Raw genomic sequence first — 20,662 nt, 5'->3', positions numbered from 1 at the left:
AAAGGCAACTCAGAACTGATGTTTGTGTGGAGAAGCATACATTCCACCTCCTTAGAGAAAGCTGCTGTGAGAACAAGACACCCTGACTCTGTACAGGGAGGAGAGAAACTTTGGCTTAGAAATACAATCAGTGGAAATGTAATGGGTCATCTTTGCGAAATCCAACCCATTTTCTAATTTCTTTTTCTTGCTAGGGGCAACACCCTGCACTAAAGAGTCAAGCCAGCCGGACGCATTCTCATTTGGTGGGGGCAGCAAACCTTCTTATGAGGCCATTCCTGAAAGCTCACCTCCCTCAGGAATCACATCCGCATCAAACACCACCCCAGGAGAACCTGCCGCATCTAGCAGCAGACCTGTGGCACCTTCTGGAACTGCTCTTTCCACCACCTCTAGTAAGCTGGAAACCCCACCGTCCAAGTTGGGAGAGCTTCTGTTTCCAAGTTCTTTGGCTGGAGAGACTCTGGGAAGTTTTTCAGGACTGCGGGTTGGCCAAGCAGATGATTCTACAAAGCCAACCAATAAGGCTTCATCCACAAGCCTAACTAGTACCCAGCCAACCAAGACGTCAGGCGTGCCCTCAGGGTTTAATTTTACTGCCCCCTCAGTGTTAGGGAAGCACACGGAACCCCCTGTGACCTCCTCTGCAACCGCCACCACAGTAGCACCACCAGCAGCCACCAGCACTTCCTCAACTGGCGTTTTTGGCAGTCTGCCAGTCACCAGTGCAGGATCCTCTGGGGTCATCAGTTTTGGTGGGACATCTCTAAGTGGTGGCAAGACTAGTTTTTCATTTGGAAGCCAACAGACCAATAGCACAGTGCCCCCATCTGCCCCACCGCCAACTACAGCTGCCACTCCCCTTCCAACATCATTCCCCACATTGTCATTCGGTAGCCTCCTGAGTTCAGCAACTACTCCCTCCCTGCCTATGTCCTCTGGCAGAAGCACAGAAGAGGCCACTTCATCAGCTTTGCCTGAGAAGCCAGGCGACAGTGAGGTCTCAGCATCAGCAACCTCACTTCTAGAGGAACAACAGTCAGCCCAGCTTCCCCAGGCTCCTCTGCAAACTCCTGACTCTGTTAAAAAAGAACCTGTTCTTGCCCAGCCTGCCGTCAGCAACTCTGGCACTGCAGCATCTAGTACTGGTCTTGTAGCACTCTCTGCAGAGGCTACCCCAGCCACCACCGGGGTCCCTGATGTCAGGACGGAGGCAGTACCACCTGCTTCCTCCTTTTCTGTGCCAGGGCAGACTGCTGTCACAGCAGCTGCTATCTCAAGTGCAGGCCCTGTGGCCGTCGAAACATCAAGCGCCCCCACAGCCCCCAGCACCACATCCATTGTTGCTCCCAGCCCATCTGCAGAGGCAGCAGCATTTGGTACCGTCACTTCTGGCTCATCAGTCTTTGCTCAGCCCCCTGCTGCCAGTTCTAGCTCAGCTTTCAGCCAGCTCACCAACAACACAGCCACTGCCCCCTCTGCCACACCCGTGTTTGGGCAGGTAGCAGCCAGCACTGCACCAAGCCTGTTTGGGCAGCAGACTGGTAGCACAGCCAGCACAGCAGCTGCCACACCACAGGTCAGCAGCTCAGGGTTTAGCAGCCCAGCTTTTGGCACCACAGCCCCAGGGGTCTTTGGACAGACAGCCTTTGGGCAGGCCTCAGTCTTTGGGCAGTCAGCGAGCAGTGCTGCAAGTGGTTTTTCCTTCAGTCAGCCTGGGTTCACTTCCGTGCCTGCCTTCGGTCAGCCTGCTTCCTCCACCCCGACATCCACCAGTGGAAGTGTCTTTGGTGCCGCCTCAAGTACCAGTAGCTCCAGTTCCTTCTCATTTGGACAGTCTTCTGCCAACACAGGAGGGGGGCTGTTTGGCCAAAGCAACCCTCCTGCTTTTGGGCAGAGTCCTGGCTTTGGACAGGGAGGCTCTGTATTTGGTGGTACCTCAGCTGCCACCACAACAGCGGCATCCTCTGGGTTCAGCTTTTGTCAAGCTTCAGGTAAGAATTTGTGGAAGCTTTTTACTTTGTTTCCCTCTCTGCTGTTTGAAACATTAGCAACAGACCCCTATTACTTTTGTAATTAAAAGAAAGGGGAGACTTGAAACCCAAAAATAATCTGTAGGTTAAAGAAGACAGTTTGGAGCACATGTGGTCTCAGGAACTTGTTTGGCCTAATTGGCTGGATCCATTACAGCTTAATGCAGCTCCAGTTTTGCTTCTTAGCAAATTGTCCACTCTGCAAGCCACCAGAGTGCCAGTTTCATGGGGGAAAAAACAAGCATCTTTAGTTGAGGTCCTGGCAAGTAATTTAATGACCAATAAATAGGAAATTTCAAATTTGGAAGGTACTTTAGAGATCATTATACCCAAAGCTGTCAAGCCTCAAGGAGACTGCTCTAATGTCAGATAGGATAGTGCCGGTGGAACCAGCAGGAGAGTCCAAGTGTCATCATAGTCCACCACCCTGCCAGTGTTTTCTGTCCCCTCCAACACCATCTTTCTTGCTGTAATCGCAGTCACTGACATTTGATTTGGGTTTTTTTCTATTTTCAATGTTGTGACTTTTGTAAAAACTACAGTTTATTGTTTTTGACAGTGAAACCTAATTCTTCACTATTGCATTTTCCATTTTAGCAGCTGCTTTTACTTCTACAAGTTATCAATAAGCAAGGCAATTTGAAAATCTGTCCTAAGATTTGCTTTCTGATAGTTATCTTGTGAACGGTAATTCTTCAGCAGTAGACTCTAGGAGAAAAGCAAGGATCAATGATTTCGTTGTGGGCAAGATTACTAGTAACTGCTAATTCATTATTCGATGATAACTTGAAAACGGCTCATAATTTATTAGAAAGGAAACATTTTCCTTTCTTCAACAAATGTTTGTTACACTCCTCCTAAATTCAGCTATAAGGACATGGTGTTGAAAAGACAGACACAGTTTTGAGACCCACCCAATGCCCTGTGAAGAGGCCAGAGGGCCGCTGAATGATGGGAAATGTGCTGACTTCATCCAGAAAATGGGCAAGGAGAAGGCCCTGTGAGTCTTAAAAGAGAGAAGGACGTGTAACACAGTCTGTATCACTACTGCTCCATTTGCTCTGCAGTCAGAACTTGAGAAGACCTCATGCACAGGCATGGTCATACTATTTCAACAAATTCAGAACCCAAGGAGGAATCTTCTTTCATTTAGTATCTGTGTGGAAAGGTATCTGAGCTGTCTACTTCAGCCCTAGTTGAGGAATTGAGTCTTGTCCAAGCTCACCTACCCGATCAGTGACAGAAATAAGAATAGAGGCCGGGCATGGTGGCTCACGCCTGTAATCCCAGTACTTTGGGAGGCCGAGGCAGGGGGATCACTTGAGGTCAGGAGTTTGAGACCAGCCTGACCAACATGGAGAAGCCCCTTCTCTACTAAAAATACAAAATTAGCTGGGCGTGGTGGCAGGCGCCTGTAGTCCCAGCTACTTGGGAGGCTGAGGCAGGAGAATCGCTTGAACCTGGGAGGTGGAGGTTGCAGTGAACCGAGATCAGCGCCACTGCACTCCAGCCTGGGCAATAGAGCAAGACTCTGTCTCCAAAAAAAAAAAAAAAAGAAATGACAATAAAACTCCTGCCTTCTCACTCCTTGTCTGGAGCTCTTTTGTTGAATAGTTCTGCCTCATCTTCCCAGGCCCTGTTCAGCTCAGCACTTCAACCATGTTATGCCATCTGGAAGAAAGATAAGCTACCCTGAAAGAATGTGGTATTTGAGATTCAGAAGAAACCGAGGAGTAGAAATATTCATAATATTAAGTCAGTCATTAGAAAGAATTTCTGGTCACTGAAAGTCTGAGCATAAGCTTTCCTTAGCCCCCATCCACTTGGAGTTTGGTTGGAGAGGATTCATTCCCCAGGGCTTTAGAACTTACACTACTTTAAAATGTTAGCAATGAAAAACAGTCTTTAAAGTATTTGCTCAGAATTTTCTCCAGACTAGATGGGGAAACATTTTATTCATAAGTTAATTTATTATGGGCTATCTTAGCACACCTGAATGTCATTTAAAAAGAAACAAACTTAGGCTGGGTGCGGTGGCTCACACCTGTAACCCCAGCACTTTGGGAGGCCAAGGCTACGGGTAGATCATGAGGTCAAGCGATCAAGACCATCCTGGCCAACATGGAGAAACCCCGTCTCTACTAAAAATACAAAAATTAGCTGGGCATGGTGGTGCACACCTGTAGTCCCAGCTACTCAGGAGGCTGAGGCAGAAGAATCGCTTGAACCCGGGACGCGGAGGTTGCAGCGAGCCAAGATCGCACCATTGCACTCCGGCCTGGCGACAGAGCGAGACTGCCTCAAAAGAAAAAAAAACTTTAATGTTTTAAAAGACTCATCCAATCCAAATTGAATTTTTGTTTTCTTTGTATTTTACAGGTTTTGGGTCTAGTAATACTGGTTCTGTGTTTGGTCAAGCAGCCAGTACTGGTGGAACAGTCTTTGGCCAGGTAAAATATGCATTTGTCTTCATTCATGTCAACATGTATCAAACCCATTCAGTTTTCTTCACTGTTACATAATCAGTTCATGTTGTATATCTAAATCCAGCAAATAGCCATGTGTGGTTCTTAAGCTGTACTCCCTTCAACTGCCTTGGAGATGCAGGAGTCTCAGCCTCTGATTAAAGAGGATCACTAGAATTTTGATCCTCCTTCCACAGTCTTCTGGGAAAGTATTTTGAAAGCACATTGCCTGATTCCTTTTTTTTTTAGATACAAGATCTTGCTCTGTTGCCCAGGCTGTAGTACAGTGGCACATTCACAGCTCACTCTAGCCATAAACTCCTGGGCTCAAGCAATCCTCCTGCCTCAGCATCCCCAGTAGCTAGGATTATATGCATGAGCCATAACACCCAGCTAATTTTTTATTTTTGTAGAGACACAGTCTCACTATGTTGGCCAGGCTGGTCTCAAACTCCTGGCCTCAAGCGATCCTCATGCAAGGGGATTACAGGCGTGAACTGACATGCCTGGCCACATTGCATGATTTCTATCAGTCCCCTGCATGTTAGGCCAAGGGTTGACAAACTACAGTCTGAGGGCTAAATATACCGTTTGGCTTTTTTGGGGTTCATTGTTTAACTTCTTTAAGAATGGTGTTTGTGTATATGTGTATGTCTATATGTGTATATGTGTGTGTGTGTGTGTATTTTTTTTTTTTTTTTTTTTTTTTGGAGGCAGGGTCTAACTCTGTTGCCCAGGCTGGAGGACAATGGTGCGGTCTTGGCTGACTGCAGCCTCCACCTCCCAGGCTCAAGTCATCCTCCCACCTCAGTCTCCCAAGTAGCTGGGACTACAGGCTTGTGCCACCACACCCAGCTATTTTTTTTTTTTCTTTTTGTATTTTTGGTTGATACAGGGTTTTCCCATGTTGCCCAGGCTGGTCTGGTCTCTTAACTCCTGAGCTCAGGGTGATCTACCCGCCTTGGCCTCCCAAAGTGCTGGGATTACAGGCGTGAGCCACTGTGCCGGGCCAGTTTTTATATTTTTAAGTGGTTGTTTAAAAAGAAAAAAGAGGAAGAAGGTTTGGCAACATATATGTCCCCTCTGCTAAGCTATATGTAGCCCGGAGACTCCTTTTGGTGAACTGAGCTATTTGATGTTATGTAGCTAGCAGTTATCTATGTGCCAGGCATAATTTTAAGTCTTTTATACAAATTAATTCATGTAAGCATCACAGCACCTCCATAAGATAGGTGAGATTATTGCCATTTAAGAGATGAGGACACTGAAGGCCCAGAGAGGTTAAATTAACTGTTACATCAGACACCAGCTACATTGAGATCATTTAGATGATAGTAACCTCCTAAGGAGCCCTTATGAGGAAAGATACCCTGATTTATCAGAAAGGATTGTGACTTTCTGAAGGTAGAATTTGTATTAGTCAAGGAGTTAATAAAGTGGTAGGCATAATATGCATCTTCAGAAAGAAATTTTCTTTATCATCTCTGTTTTCCTTTGAAGATAGGCTCTGCCCTAGTCCATGATCTTTCTTAAGAGAGAAGTAGAACTTCTGATTTCCAGTTTCTGGTAGTAGAGGACTAAGTCATTCAGGGGAACCACGTTCCCTACTGAAAACTGCTAAAAAATGCTAGATAAAACATAAAAACCCCATTTTTAAAAGCACCAATAAACTAACAAGGTATTTTACCAAGCCAAAAGGAAAATGGGAACCTAGAGAAGTAAAGTGGAGCCCACAAGTCAGTTGTGCCCTGACAGCATTTACTAACCTGAGAAAATGTGAATTTTCTATTTAATAACCCCTAAGGTGAAGGGACAAAAATCACCAACTAAGATATGCACAAAGTGGGGAGTCTAAAAGAGACCCTCCCACAATCAGCTGGGACTCCACGTTGACAGGTCTCAGCCCGTGACTAGACTGATATGGTTCCATGGTGATGCTGCCTCCAGGTGTCTGGCAGAGGCAGCGCAGGCCCACCCTGAAGGAGAGGAACTTTACCTAGCCTTCGAATTACTCTTACAAGTAATTTCTGTCCCTAAATGAGACACAAGGAAACCAGGAACTATGAGCAAGAGCCAGAATAAGCATCAGAAATTACCTTTGCACAGACTACCTAAACTATCAAGCAGCTGGGGCTTACAGAGTTTAGAAGAAATCAAAGACAAACTTGAAAATACCAGTAAGGAATAGAAAATCATAAGAAGTGTCATAGCAGATTTGAAGAAGAACCAAATAGAATTTCTAGGAAAATGTAATGATTAAACTCACGTTTAAACTCAGTGGCTCTATTTGGAGCAGATTAGACCTTCTGAAAGGAGTAGTGGCGCACTAGAACAGAATGTGGTAGTCAACGTTTCCAGCTTTGAGGGCTATGGATAGCCTCTGTCAGAAGCACTCAATGCTGCCATTGTAGTGCAAAAGCAGCCATAGACAATATGTAAACGAATGAGCTTGATTGTGTTCAGTAAAGCTTTGTTTACAAAAACAGGCAGTGAGCTGGATTTGGCCCCTGAGCTGTAGTTTGCTGACCCAAGGGCTGAATTTGGCCCCCGAGCTGTAGTTTGCTCACCTAACTAGAAGGTAGGTTAAGGTGAGTTATCTGGAATGCATCACAAAAAGCAAAATGAAAGACACAAAAGAGAAAAAATCCTGTGGGAAAAAATGCAACATACATTTAATCAGAATCCCAGAAGGAGAAGAGAGAAAGAAACTTCCGAAACTATTTGATAATAGTAACCCACAGATTCAGAAGCCCAACAAGTGCCAAACAGGAATGCATAAAAGGAAACTGATTCTGAGACCTGTCCTAGTGATACTGCAGAACACCAAAGATAAAATATTAACAGCAACTGGAGAAAAAAGACAGATTATCTTTCTAGGAAGCCATAGGTAGACTGACAGCAGACTTTTCAGCAATAACCATGAAAGCCAGAATTGGCCACCTAGCATTTCTAAATCCAGCAAAAAATATCTAAAGAATGAAGAGAAATCAAGACTTTTTTTCAGATAAGCCAGTACTGAAAGAATTTACATCTAGCAGACTGACTCCAGCCTGGGCGACAGAGCGAGACTCCATCTCAGAAAACAAAAGAAATTCTAAGAGATATTATCTGGAAAGAAGGAAAATTTGACCTCACTAAAATTATGTCCTTCTTAATTTTAGGGTAAAACAAGCCATTAAATAGGAAAATTGTAGCCTATGTAACCAACAGTGTAATTATATTCAGAATATGTAAAGATTTCCTATAGTTCAAAAAGAAAGACAACTATACCCAAATTAAATTAAAAGGCTGACAGTACCAAGTATTGGTAAGGAAGAAGAGCAACTGGGAACTCATATATTGCTAGTGAGAGTGTAAATTCATATTAACCACTTTGGAAAACCATTTGGCAGTATCAAAACTAGATACAAAATCCCTCTTGGCCCAGCAAATCTACCCTGAATATGTAACCAACAGAAATGAGTGCCTTTGTTCACCAAAAGATATGGGTAAGAATGTTCACAGCAGAATATTCTTAATAGCTAAACACAGGAAACAGTCCAAATGCTTATGAGCTAAAGAATGGATAAATAAATTGTGGTATATTTATACAGCCAAATGCCACAGAGAAATGAAATAAAATGTACTGCTCCTATAACTGGCCTAGATTTGTTTTTTTGTTTTTTGTTTTTGTTTTTTTGAGACAGAGTCTTATTCTATTGCCTAGGCTAGAGTGCAGTGGCATGGTCTTGGCTCACTGCAACCTCTGCCTGCCAGATTCAAGCAATTCTCTTGCCTCAGCCTCCTGAGTAGCTGGGATTACAGGCACCCACCACCACGCCCAGCTAATTTTTTTATTTTTAGTGGAGACGGGGTTTTGCCATGTTGACCAGGCTGACCTTGAACTCCTAACCTCAGGTGGTCTGCCCACCTGGACTTCCCGAAGTGCTAGGATTACAGGTGTGAGCCACCATGCCCAGCCTAAATTTGTTCTTTAAAGAAAGTTGTGCACATATGTATCAGTATACAAGTGTATTCATAGCAACATTGTTATAATAGCTTACAACTAGAAGCAGCCCAAATGTTTACCAACATTCATATGGGTAAGTAAATTTATATTATTCCACAATAGAATTTTTTTTTATTTTTTTATTTTTTTGAGACAGGGTTTTACTCCTGTCATCAAGGCTGGAGTGCAATGATGTGATCTCTCTACTCACTGCAACCCTCGCCTCCCAGGCTCAAGTGGTTCTCCTGCCTTAGCTACCCACGTACCTGAGACTACAGGTGCACGCACTGTGCCTGGCTAATTTTTTCTATTTTTTTGTAGAGACGGGGTTTCACATGTTGCCAAGGCTGGTCTTGAACTCCTGGGCTTAAGCAGTCTGCCTGCCTCAGCCTCCCAAAGTGCTGAGATTACAGACATGAGACACTATACCCAGCCCTCTTTTCTTTTTTTTTTTTTGAGACAGGATCTCGTTCTGTCACCCAGGGTGGAGTGCAGTGGCACAGTCACAGGTAATTGCAGCCTTGATCTCCTGGGCTCAAGCAGTCTTCCTATTTCAGTCTCCAGAATAACTAGGTCCACAGATGCACCACCACGCCCAACTAATTTTTTCAATTTGTTGTAGAGAAGGGGTCTCACCATGTTACCTAGGCTGGTCTGGAACTCCTGGCCCAAGTGATCCTCCCACCTGGACCTCCCAAAGTGCTGATGAGATAACAGGCATAAGACACCATACCTGGTCCCATAGTAGAATATTATCCAGCTAGGAAAATGAGCAGATTTCAGCTACATGTATAACTGACAAGCACAATGTTGAACCAAAGAAATAGAAAACATCACTGTGATAAACTCCATATTGTTACTTCCCCTTCCACTCCATATTCTTCCTCCACAGAAATTATGTTTGCAATTGGAAGGGCCAAAGATTGAAATCAAGGTTTTTTTCTATGATGGCAGGGGCCTTATTGTTTCTATTTATTGCTGCATCTCCAATGCTTAAGACTGTGTCTGGCACATGATAGGCATTGTGGAAATGAATGAACTTTCAGGTAGCAGAAGTATCCTCAGAAAACTCTAAAGATGCTAGACAGATTCTGGCTAGGATGTAAAAGGATATAGAAAACCTTCACTGCCATAATAACACCAATAAAAAATCAGATAATGTAGAAATCACACTTACTCTGGCAGTATTGGAATTATTTACTACTGTATAACAAATTGCCTCAAAACCTAGTAACCTACAACAGCTACTTATTTATTATAGTCTTAGATTCTGTGGGTCATAACTTCGGATGTACTTAGTGGGGATGGCTTGTCTTCACAGTATCTGTGGTCTCAGCTGGAAGAAGGGAAGACTTGAGGCGGGAGTCATCTGAAGGCTCACTCTGTCAGTGGTTGGCTTGGCTGTTGGCTCAGACCTTAACTGGAGCTGTTAGCTGAACACCTACATTTGGCCTGTGTAGTCTGGGCTCCCTCACAACATGGTGGCTAGGTTCCAAGGACGAACATTCCAAGAAAGCGGAAGAGCCATGCTGAAGCTGTATAACCTTTTATGACCTATCCTCAGAAGTCACAGAACATCACTTAGGTTGCATTCTCTTCATCAGGGCACTCACAAATTCCCATCCAGGTTCAAGAGGAGATATAGAGGCCACCTCTTGCTCTAGAAGAGCATATGGGACTAGAAGTAATGCTGTGATCATCTTTGGAAAATCTGTCATAATTGGACTATTGAAGAGTGGCAGAAAGCCTTGTCGAACTGATTTCCAGAGAGTGGAGCCCATCATAGGTGTGAGCACTGTGGCACAGCTGCTGCTAGGGGCAGATGCCAGGTCTGGGTTTGAGCAGGTAGTAGAGAGGCCTTGCCAAAGACTGAGAAAATGTACTGGCTGGAGAAGGAGCTGTTGGCAGTGATGGGGGCAAGCAAAATAAATGACCGGTAATTACATGAAAAGGTGATCAAGTAGCATTAAACTAATGAGGGAAATGAAAATCAAAACCACAATTAGTTAAGATACCACTTCACATCCACTAGGATGGCTATCATTTAAAAAGTGAAAAATAAAAATAACCAGTGTTAGCAAGAATATGGAGAAATTAGAACCCTCATACATTGCTGGTGAGAATGCAGAATTGTGCAGCTACTATAGTTTGGTAGTTTCTCAAAAAGCTAAATGTAATACTTCTAGCATATGACCCAGCAGTTCTACACTGGGGTAGAATGCCCAAAGCAATTGAAAAAAAGGGACTCGAACAAATACTTGTACATCAGTGTTCATTGCAGCATTGTTCACAGTAGCCAAAAGGTGGAAACAACCCAAGTGTCAAACAGCAGATGAACGGATAAACAAAATGTGGTATATACAGTCAGTGGAGTATTGTTCAGCCATAAAAAGAAGTGAAGTTCTTGTCCAGGCATGGTGGCTCACGCTTGTAATCCCAGCACTTTGGGAGGCTGAGGCAGGTGGATCATGAGGTCAAGAGATGGAGACCATCCTGGCCAACATGGTGAAACCCTGTCTCTACCAAAAACAAAAATTAGTGGGCATGGTGACGTGCGCTGGTAGTCCCAGCTACTCGGGAGGCTGAGGCAGGAGAATCGCTTGAACCTAGGAGGCGGAGGTTGCAATGAGCCGAGATCATGCCACTGCACTCCGGCCTGGGCAACAGAGAGACTCCGTCTCAAGCAAACGAACGAATGAATGAAGAATGAATGAAGTTCTCATTCATGCTACATATAGATAAACTTTGAAAACCATATGCTAAGGCTGGGTGCAGTGGTGCACACCTGTGATCCTAGCACTTTGGGAGGCCGGGGTGGGCAGATAGCTTGAGCTCAGGAGTGTTGAGACTAACATGGCAAAACTCTCATCTCTACAAAATAAAAGACCCACAAGTTAGCTGGGCGTGGCAGTGCATGCCTGTAGTCCCGGCTACTAAGGAGGCTGAGGTGGGAGGATCACTTGAGCCCGGGAGGTCAAGGCTGCTGCAGTGAGCTGTGTTCGCATCACTGCACTCCAGCCTGGGTGATAAAGTGAGAACCCTGTCACAGTCAGTCAAATTTATTTATTTATTTAGCGATGGAATCTTGTTCTGCCACCCAGGCTGGAGTGCAGTAGCGCAGTCTCAACTCACTGCAACCTCTGCCTCCCGGGTTCAATCAGTTCTCCCACCTCAGCCTCTCAAGTAGTAGCTGTGACTACAGGTGGTCACTGTCACACCTGGCTAATGTTTGTATTTTTAGTAGAGTTGGAGTTTCACCATGTTGACCAGGCTGGTCCCAAACTCCTGACCTCAGGTGATCCGCCCACCTCGGCCTCCCAAAGTGCTGGGATTACAGGCATGAGCCACCACACCTGGCTTCAGTCAATCAGATTAAAAACTCAGATTGGGATCTGAAAGACTTATAAGTGCAACAATAATTCAGCATACATATCCTCCAGCTCTCCCCCGCCAATCCTCCCCAACTTTTGCAAAGAAAAAGGAACTAAAGGCAGCACTAAAAAGTAGAAAGAACTAACAGGGTCTTACATTCTCCTGTTTTCTGTAACTATTGTTTGAAAGGTGATACTTCCTCCTGGCTTCCACCTCAGGTACTTATAGACCAATAACCTAAAACCTAAGCGGAGACAATGTTGGGCTAACCAGAGGTGAGCTCAGTCTTCTTAAATCTGGGACTCAGGCCGGGCCCGGTGGCTCACGCCTGTAATCCCAGCACTTTGGGAGGCCGAGGCGGGCAGATCACAAGGTCAGGAGATCAAGACCATGGTGAAACCCCGTCTCTAATAAAAAATACAAAAAAAATAAAATAGCAGGGTGAGGTGGTGGGCGCCTGTAGTCCCAGCTACTCGGGAGGCTGAGGCAGGAGAATGGCGTGAACCCGGGAGGCGGAGCTTGCAGTGAGATGAGATCCGGCCACTGCACTCCAGCCTGGGCGACAGAGCGAGACTCTGTCTCAAAAAAAAAAAGAAAAGAAAAGAAAAACAGGGCTGGGCGCGGTGGCTCAAGCCTGTAATCCCAGCACTTTGGGAGGCCGAGACGGGCAGATCACGAGGTCAGGAGATCAAGACCATCCTGGCTAACACGGCGAAACCCCGTCTCTACTAAAAAATACAAAAAACTAGCCGGGCGCGGTGGCGGGTGCCTGTAGTCCCAGCTACTCAGGAGGCCGGGGCAGGAGAATGGTGTAAACCCGGGAGGCAGAGCTTGCAGTGAGCTGAGATCCGGCCACTGCACTCCAGCCTGGGCAACAGAGCGAGACTCTGTCTCAAAAAAAAAAAAAAAAACAGAAGTCTTTATCTGTGTTTGAAGTTTAAATCTAGTACGTGAAATTAAAAAAAATTAGGCTTAACAGCAGAGTGAATACTACAAAAGAACGGTGAACTCGAAGACATATCAATAGAAATTATCTAAAAGGAAGGTCAGAGAGATGGAAAAAAAAATGGATAGAGCATTTCTGCTATCTATGCAACAATATCAGGCAGTCCGACATTTGTGTAATCAGAATCCTGGAAGGGTAAGAGACAGAATGGGTAGGATAAATTCACAAAAGAAGTGCAAAACTTATGCAATGAATACTATAAAACATTGTTGAAATTAATTACAACCTAAATAAATGAAAATACATACCGTATTCATGGATCAGAAGACTCAACATTTTGTTAAGATGGAATACTTAGCTAGTAAATTGTAGAACCAGTGCTGAAACCAAAGTCTGTTCAGATTAATTTAATCATTCATATAGGAATTCATGGTGGGTAGGACAGGTGAAAGTGGCTGTGTTCATGGAGCTTCCATTAGATGGAGGGAGTCATCCTTTAATAAAACAGTATAATTTCAGACAGTGTTAAGTACTATGAAGAAATAAAGCGTGATGTGATAATAATTGGGGAAGATGGTTTAGGTTAGATGGTCAGGAAATGCCTCTCTGAAAAAGTCTCATAAATGTCTCTATTTCTTTTTACATTTTGTTTTCTTGAATTAGGACCAAATAAAGGCCACACATTGAGATTGCTTGCTATGTCTCTTAAGTCTCTTTATCTATAGGTTCCCCTTTCACGTCTCCCTTTTGAATTTTTCCTGGTAATTCAGTTGTTGAAGAAAGCTGGTCATTTGTCCTGTGGCGTTTCTCATGATCTGGTTGCTGACTGCACAGCTTCCAAGTGAGCGCCATCTGTTGTGGGAAGTCAGGGACCCCGAACAGAGGGACCTGCTGAAGCCGTGACAGAAGAACATAAATTGTGAAGATTTCATGGACATTTATTAGTTCCCCAAATTAATACTTTTATAATTTCTTACGTCTGTCTTTACTACAATCTCTGAACATAAATCGTGAAAATTTCATGGACATTTATCACTTCCCCAATCAATACTCTTGTGATTTCCTATGCCTGTCTTTAATCTCTTAATCCCGTCATCTTCATAAGCTGAGGATGTATGTTGCCCCAGGACCCTGTGATGATTGCGTTATCTGCACAAATTATTTGTTGAGCATCTGTATTTGAACAATATAAAATCTGGGCATCCAAAAGGAACAGGATGGCTGCGATTTTCAGGGAACAAGGAAGATAACCACTGACCTGAGGGGCTGGACAGAACAGAGTCATGTTTCTCTTCTTACAAAAGCAAATAGGAGAAATATCACTGAATTCTTTTTCTCAGCAAGGAACAGCCCTGAGAAGGAGAATGCATTCTTAGGTGGAGGTCTCCAAAATGGCCACTCTAGGAGTGTCTGTCTTATACTGTTGTAGACAAGGGATGAAACAAGCCCTGGTCTCCTGTAGTGCCCCCAGGCTTATTAGGATTAGGAAATTCCTGCCTAGTAAATTTTAGACCTGTTGTCTGCTCTCAAACCCTGCCTCCTGATAAGATGTTATCAATGATAATGCATGCCCAGTGGGACGTGAAACTTCATCAGCAATTCTGATTTCACCCTGGTCCTGTGATCTCGCTCTGCCGCCATTTGCCTTGTGATATTTTATTGCCTTGAAGCGTGACCCTATTCGTACACCCCTCCCCTTTTGAAATCCATAAGAAAAACTTGCTGGTTTTGCGGCTCAGGGGGCATCACGGAACCTGCTGATATGTGATGTCTCCCCCGGACACCCAGCTTTAAAATTTCTCTCTTTAGTAGTCTTTCCCTTTATTTCTCAGACCAACCGACACTTAGGGAAAATAGAAAAGAACCTACATTGAAATATTGGGGGCTGATTCCCCGATAACCATCCTCGACCCTCTGTTACTTCCTCTGCAGTGGTGGTTGGGTCTAGAGACTTGAGTAGAGTCAAGTTGATTTTTTTTGGCAATATTGTTAAGTCTAGATCTTAAACACTTACTCCTTACTCCTTACACTATATTAAGGCATTATTGTTAAAATTTTCAGATATAATGGTCATGTGGTGATGGTTTGTTTTATAGATTTATACAGGAAAATTAGTGGATGAAATGATATGTCTGAGATTTGCTCCACTGTAATAAAGGATAAGAAGTACTTGGGGGTAAAGACAAAATCTGACAGGCCATGAGTCGAGCATTGTTGAATCTGGCTGATGGGTGTCTGGAGGGTTCATTATACTCTTCTGTCTGCTTTTTGTACAGTTTTTAGATTGTCCATAATTTTATGTTTTAAAGCCTATTATTTATCTCAAAATGAATTCTCCCTCACCCATTTATGAGGATGCAATAACTATCAATTCATGTTGACTTCAATAAAGTATGTTAGTGATCGACTTCATTTTTATGGGAAGCTATTATTTATCAAATCACTTTTTTTTTTTTTTTGACGGAGTTTTGCTCTTGTTGACCAGACTGGAGTGCAGTGGCGCGATACTGCCTCACTGCAACCTCCGCCTCCCAGGTTCAAGCGATTCTCCTGCCTCAGCCTCCCAGGTAGCTGGGATTACAGGAATGCACCACCACGCCCAGCTAATTTTGTATTTTTTTTTTTTTTTTTTTTTTTGTTTGTTTTTTGAGACGGAGTCTCGCTCTGTCGCCCAGGCTGGAGTGCAGTGGCGCGATCTCGGCTCACTGCAAGCTCCGCCTCCTGGGTTTACGCCATTCTCCTGCCTCAGCCTCCTGAGTAGCTGGGACTACAGGCGCCCGCCACCGTGCCCGGCTAATTTTTTGTATTTTTAGTAGAGACGGGGTTTCACCATGGTCTCGATCTCCTGACCTTGTGATCCGCCCGCCTCGGCCTCCCAAAGTGCTGGGATTACAGGCGTGAGCCACCGCGCCCGGCCAAATTTTGTATTTTTAGTAGAGACAGGTATTCTCCATGTTGGCCACTCTAGTCTCGAACTCCCGACCTCAGGTGATCCGTCTGCCTTGGCCTCCCAAAGTGCTGGGATTATAGGTGTGAGCCACTGCCTCCAACCTATCAAATCGCAGTTTAAAAATTGGGCTGAACCATTTGAGGTTTCTGAGCTTTGTCAGGCAAAATGCTCATATACTGGCAGTTTTCTGTGTTTCATCCTGCTGCATGGATGTCAGCTAAGCAGTCAGATACCTTCCACGTGCATGCATTCATTTTTAGGTTTTCTACCTTTCCGTGGCAGTTTACTAGTTATCAGAGCCATTTTTTGTTAGGGCTGGATTGGATTCCTAGTTTTTAAATGGTTGTAGTGAATTGGTACTGTTTTGTTGTTGTTGTTGTTGTTAAGAAATTTAAAGGGGAAAAAAAAGAGACTAGGAAGTACATTAAGTATGTTGCCCTAAGACAGAAATTAGCTTGTTGTATTTGAGGCACAGAAGATTAGCTTCTTGTATTTGAGGCACTGTCCTGAGTGAGGGGGAGGGTGATAAAAGATGATGTCAGAGCGGTGGATGAGGGACAGATCATGTAGGGCCTTCTAGAATTGGTAGGAGCGAAATGATGTGACTGCATTGCAAGTAGTGCTCCAGCTGCTATGTAGACATAGACCGTAGTGGGAGCAAAAGACCAGCTAAGTTGTTGCATAGTCGGGGCAAAAGCTTGGGGTTAGGTGGCTCAGACCAGAGTAGAAAGGAGGGGATACCCTGAGGGGTAGGGCGTGTTTCAGAAGTGGCCCCTGCAGGTTCAACGAGTAGAGATTAAATGATTACTTAGAAAATACTTAGAAATGTGTCTAGCACATACAGAGTGCTTGATTTTTGGTTCATTGTGGTTAAAACACTGAACAACCATTTTTTGAGCATGTAAGTCTGTTTCAGGCTCTGTTCTAAAGTATGTTACATTTCTTGGCTCATGTAATTCACTTGCCACCATATTGAGGTGGGTAGTTTATTACCCCCATTTTACAGGAGGGAATCGATAACACCGCTCTGCTCTTGCAAGTTTCTGTGCACAGTGGCCCCTTTCTAAAGTCCATCTTATTCTGCATTCTCAGCCACGGAGAGATGACACTTAACTAATGTGAATGGCCCCTCAGATGTAACCCAGTTGTTCTTTAAGAACCAGCTTCCAGAGAAGTTAAGTGTCTGGGACCTGACACAGCCTTGAGTCAGCATTTGCCCCTGCACTAGCAGCATCTTCTGAGCATGAGATTTGCGAACTTGGGCCAAATTCAGCTTTGGTCATCATTTCAACAATGAAGCTAATTTAAGCTTACTTCTGCAGCACTGGGAAAGTCATTATGAAATAAAAGCACACAAATTGAGAGAAAGACAGTGAAAATCACTTACCATCCATTGCTGATGAGTTCAGCCAAACACTGGAGGAATCAGAATAAGTGGTGTTCATAATAGCTTGTAAATGTTTTCAAACTTTTTATTTGGTGGATCTCCTGTGGGTTTGGTTTTCCTGACCCTGGTGTTGTGTCAAACAGACAGTATGGGCAGCGTGGCAGATAAACATTAAAAGTTCCCACCTACCATAAGTCATGTTTTCAGAGAACTGTGAACATGGAATAGCTTGAGAATTTCTCATAGGTAGGAAGTCCCTGTCCAGAGTCTAGCTTCTTTTGTGGTTGTTAGAGCATTTGTACCAGAACTAATCAGAGTTCTCTTGCTTTTTCCATTTGTACCAGCTGTGAGTACCTCCTGCCCACGGATGCAGCCTGCCATTTCACGATGACCTCTCATCCTATCTTGCTTCCTGACCCTTTTGTTTTTTAGCAATCATCCTCTTCCAGTGGTAGCGTGTTTGGGTCTGGAAACACTGGAAGAGGGGGAGGTTTCTTCAGTGGCCTTGGAGGAAAACCCAGTCAGGATGCAGCCAACAAAAACCCGTTCAGCTCGGCCAGTGGGGGCTTTGGATCCACAGCTACTGCAAGTAAGTTGAGAAGACTTTTCCCAGTCCCTTGGTACCCTAATGCCATTTTCATTCTTAATGCCATATCAAAGCTTCAGTGACAAATATAAAAAGAAAAAAAAAAATATCTAGAAGGCCCATTTAAAATATCTTCCCCAAAGCAGTGTGATCTGTTTTGGTTTTTTATTTTTGGTTTTTTAATGAGATGTGCTATATAATCATGAAAGACATCAGATCTGCAGGGAGAGGATCTGTGTATTGAGCTGCTCCCCTCTTCTCTCCCAAGGCCCAATCGTTCTGTTTCTTAGTATTGGAGTGACTTGAAGTGAAGGCAAGCAGACAAGCATAAGTGAGCGGCAGCATAGCAAGCCGAGCATGCTGGGAAGAGAGCGTGTAGACTTTCATTTGGGTAGTACTCTCCGAATAGCTCCTGTGGGGAGATGTCATCCAAAAGTTGAAGCCTTTACTGTTTCTCACCTCTTACATTTTTGTTTTATTTTCATCTGAAGCTGTATCTGCTGGTACTTTCTTGAGCTAATTTCTTTTCTTTTCTTTTTTTTTTTTTTTTTTGTTGAGACGGAGTTTCACTCTTGTTGCCCAGGCTGGAGTGCAATGGTGCAATCTCGGCTCACTACAACCTCCGCCTCCCGTGTTCAAATGATTCTCCTGCCTTAGCCTCCCAAGTAGCTGGGATTACAGGCATGCGCCACCATGCCCAGCTGATATTTTTGGTAGAGACAGGGTTTAGCCATGTTGACCAATCTGGTCTCAAACTCCTCTGCCCGCCTCGGCCTCCCAAAGTGCTGGGATTATAGGATGAGCCACCATGCCCAGCCTTCTTTAGCTAATTTTTTAAATTCTTTTTTTTTTTTTTTTTTTTTTGAGACAGAGTTTCGCTCTGTCACCAAGGCTGGAGTACAGTGGCGCGATCTCAGCTCACTGCAAGCTCCGCTTCCCAGGTTCACGCCATTTTCCTGCCTCAGCCTCCCGAATAACTGGGATTACAGGCGCCCACCACCACACCTGGCTAATTTTTTGTATTTTTTATAGTAGAGATGGGGTTTCACTGTGTTAGCCAGGAGGTATTGATCACCTGACCTTGTGATCTGCCTGCCTTGGCCTCCCAAAGTGCTGGGATTACAGCCACCGTGCCCGAACTTTTTTTTTTTTTTGAGACAGTGTTACTCTGTCGCCCAGGCTGGAGTGCAGTGGCACAATCTCGGCTCACTGCAACCTCCTGGGTTCAAGCAATTTCAAGCAATTCTCCCAGCTCAGCCTCCCGAGTAGCTGGGATTACAGGCGCCTGCCACCAAGCCTGGCTAGTGTTTGTATTTTTAGTAGAGATGGGGTTTTACCATGTTGGCCAGGCTGGTCTTGAATCCTGACCTCAAGTGATCTGCCCACCTCAGCCTCCCAAAGTGCTGGGATTACAGGCGTGAGCCACCGTGCTCGGCCTTAAAAATTCTTTGTTGAGCTGCGTATTCATGGTTGGAAATGAAAGAAATCTGTTTGTGTAGATCTGTTATCCTGCTGCTCAGACGGAGGCTGAGATTAGAAGTTGGGAGCCTGTCCTGTTTGTCTCAGCTTCTCTCATTTAATATGCTCTACATGAAGTTTCTCTCATCTGTTGTGCTGTGTGAGATCTCCATGAATCATGAGCTAGTGTTCTGCAGTCATGACGGATGTTTCCTTAATATTAAGACCTATGCAGTTAGCAAAACTTTCTATCCTGATTTGCCCTTCTAAATTCCTAAATCAAAAACTAGTCATTTTTTTAGTTCAGCCTGGGCAACACAGCAAGACCCCATCTCAAAAACCAAACAAACAAAAACCTAGTTATTTTGTTGTCACTGTCCACTCCACTAATACATAAGGAAAGATTACTTGTCAAGAGTCACATACCTTTTAATTCGTGAAATTATATAATCAGAAGTTTTTGTTCTTTAGGTTTCAGTTGGCCAGGAGGGATTTAGAATCCTGAATCTTAGAAATCAAGTCTAGTAGTTTTCAAAAACCGTTTTTGCCAATGAACTCTTAAGTAGCATCCTGACAAGGAAAACACAAGCAGGTTCATGCTGAAGCAGGGGTCAAGAACTCCAAGACACACAGCTGGCTGGCACCACACGACTGCGAGGCTCCATAGCACATACTTTGAAAACATCGTCCTTTTATGGCTCTTCATTTTCCATTGAGGAAACAAGCCCAGAATGCTGAGGTCACAGAGCGAGAAAGTCACAGATGTAGAGCTCAGCTAGACTATATGTCACATGCCAAACACAGAATCTGGCACAGAATAGACACTTACTAACATGCTCCACTACAGTTAGAAATTTGGGTTTATCCCAGAGCTAAGGTATCATATGTGAGGTTGTGTTACTGGCCAATTTTGTTGAAAGTTAAATGTGTCATATCCCTATAAACATTCATTTACTCATCTCTAATGCCATGACTCTTGACTGTCAAGGAGTTGCCTTTGGTCAGTGGCTGGCTGCAGCTGGTTTGCACGGACACAGGAGAGCCAGCCATGCACATCTTCCCAATTGCTCATTTGGTGACATCGTGTGGGGTAGCCTGAAATTAGCCATTGTAGAGTATTGATATCATGGAAATCAGAAAACCCTACAAACCAGGACTCCCCAGCCTGTCAAACATTACTGGCTAATTCTTTTAATTCTGGTTTAAAGTAAACACATAACTATTCTTGATACCGGATAACCCGTTAGTCTTCATCTTCTAAATGTTGGCTGTTAACTATAAACCAACAATTTACATGTGTGCCTAAGGGAAGTTTAAGTGATTTTGAAGGAGTCGAGGAAACACTTAACATTATATTATTTTTAAAAACTAAGTATATGATTTTATTTCAACAGTTTTTGGGGGTACTAAGTGTATGATTCGATAATGAAAGGGACAGGAATTTTTTTAACCCTGAGAGCCACCAAGTACAGGGTAA

At 44.1% G+C, this 20,662-nt stretch overlaps 1 protein-coding gene across 4 annotated transcripts in view; it reads left to right on the top strand.

Annotated features, from left to right (window-relative positions):
* NUP214 (nucleoporin 214) overlaps positions 1-20,662 on the top strand; it is a 112,612-nt gene that overhangs the window by 75,329 nt on the left and 16,621 nt on the right. For all 4 annotated transcript variants that reach the window (XM_050759703.1, XM_050759701.1, XM_050759700.1 and 1 more), the window contains exons 29-31: positions 195-1,994; positions 4,413-4,483; positions 17,574-17,730. In XM_050759703.1, coding sequence (XP_050615660.1) covers positions 195-1,994; positions 4,413-4,483; positions 17,574-17,730 — 2,028 coding nt within the window. The remainder of the gene's footprint in view (positions 1-194; positions 1,995-4,412; positions 4,484-17,573; positions 17,731-20,662) is intronic.

The sequence above is a fragment of the Macaca thibetana genome, chromosome 15 (assembly GCF_024542745.1).
Source record: "Macaca thibetana thibetana isolate TM-01 chromosome 15, ASM2454274v1, whole genome shotgun sequence".
NCBI classification, from domain to species: Eukaryota; Metazoa; Chordata; class Mammalia; order Primates; family Cercopithecidae; genus Macaca; species Macaca thibetana.
The sequence above is the reverse complement of the archived record's forward strand: the minus strand, read 5'-3'. Positions and strand labels throughout refer to the sequence as shown.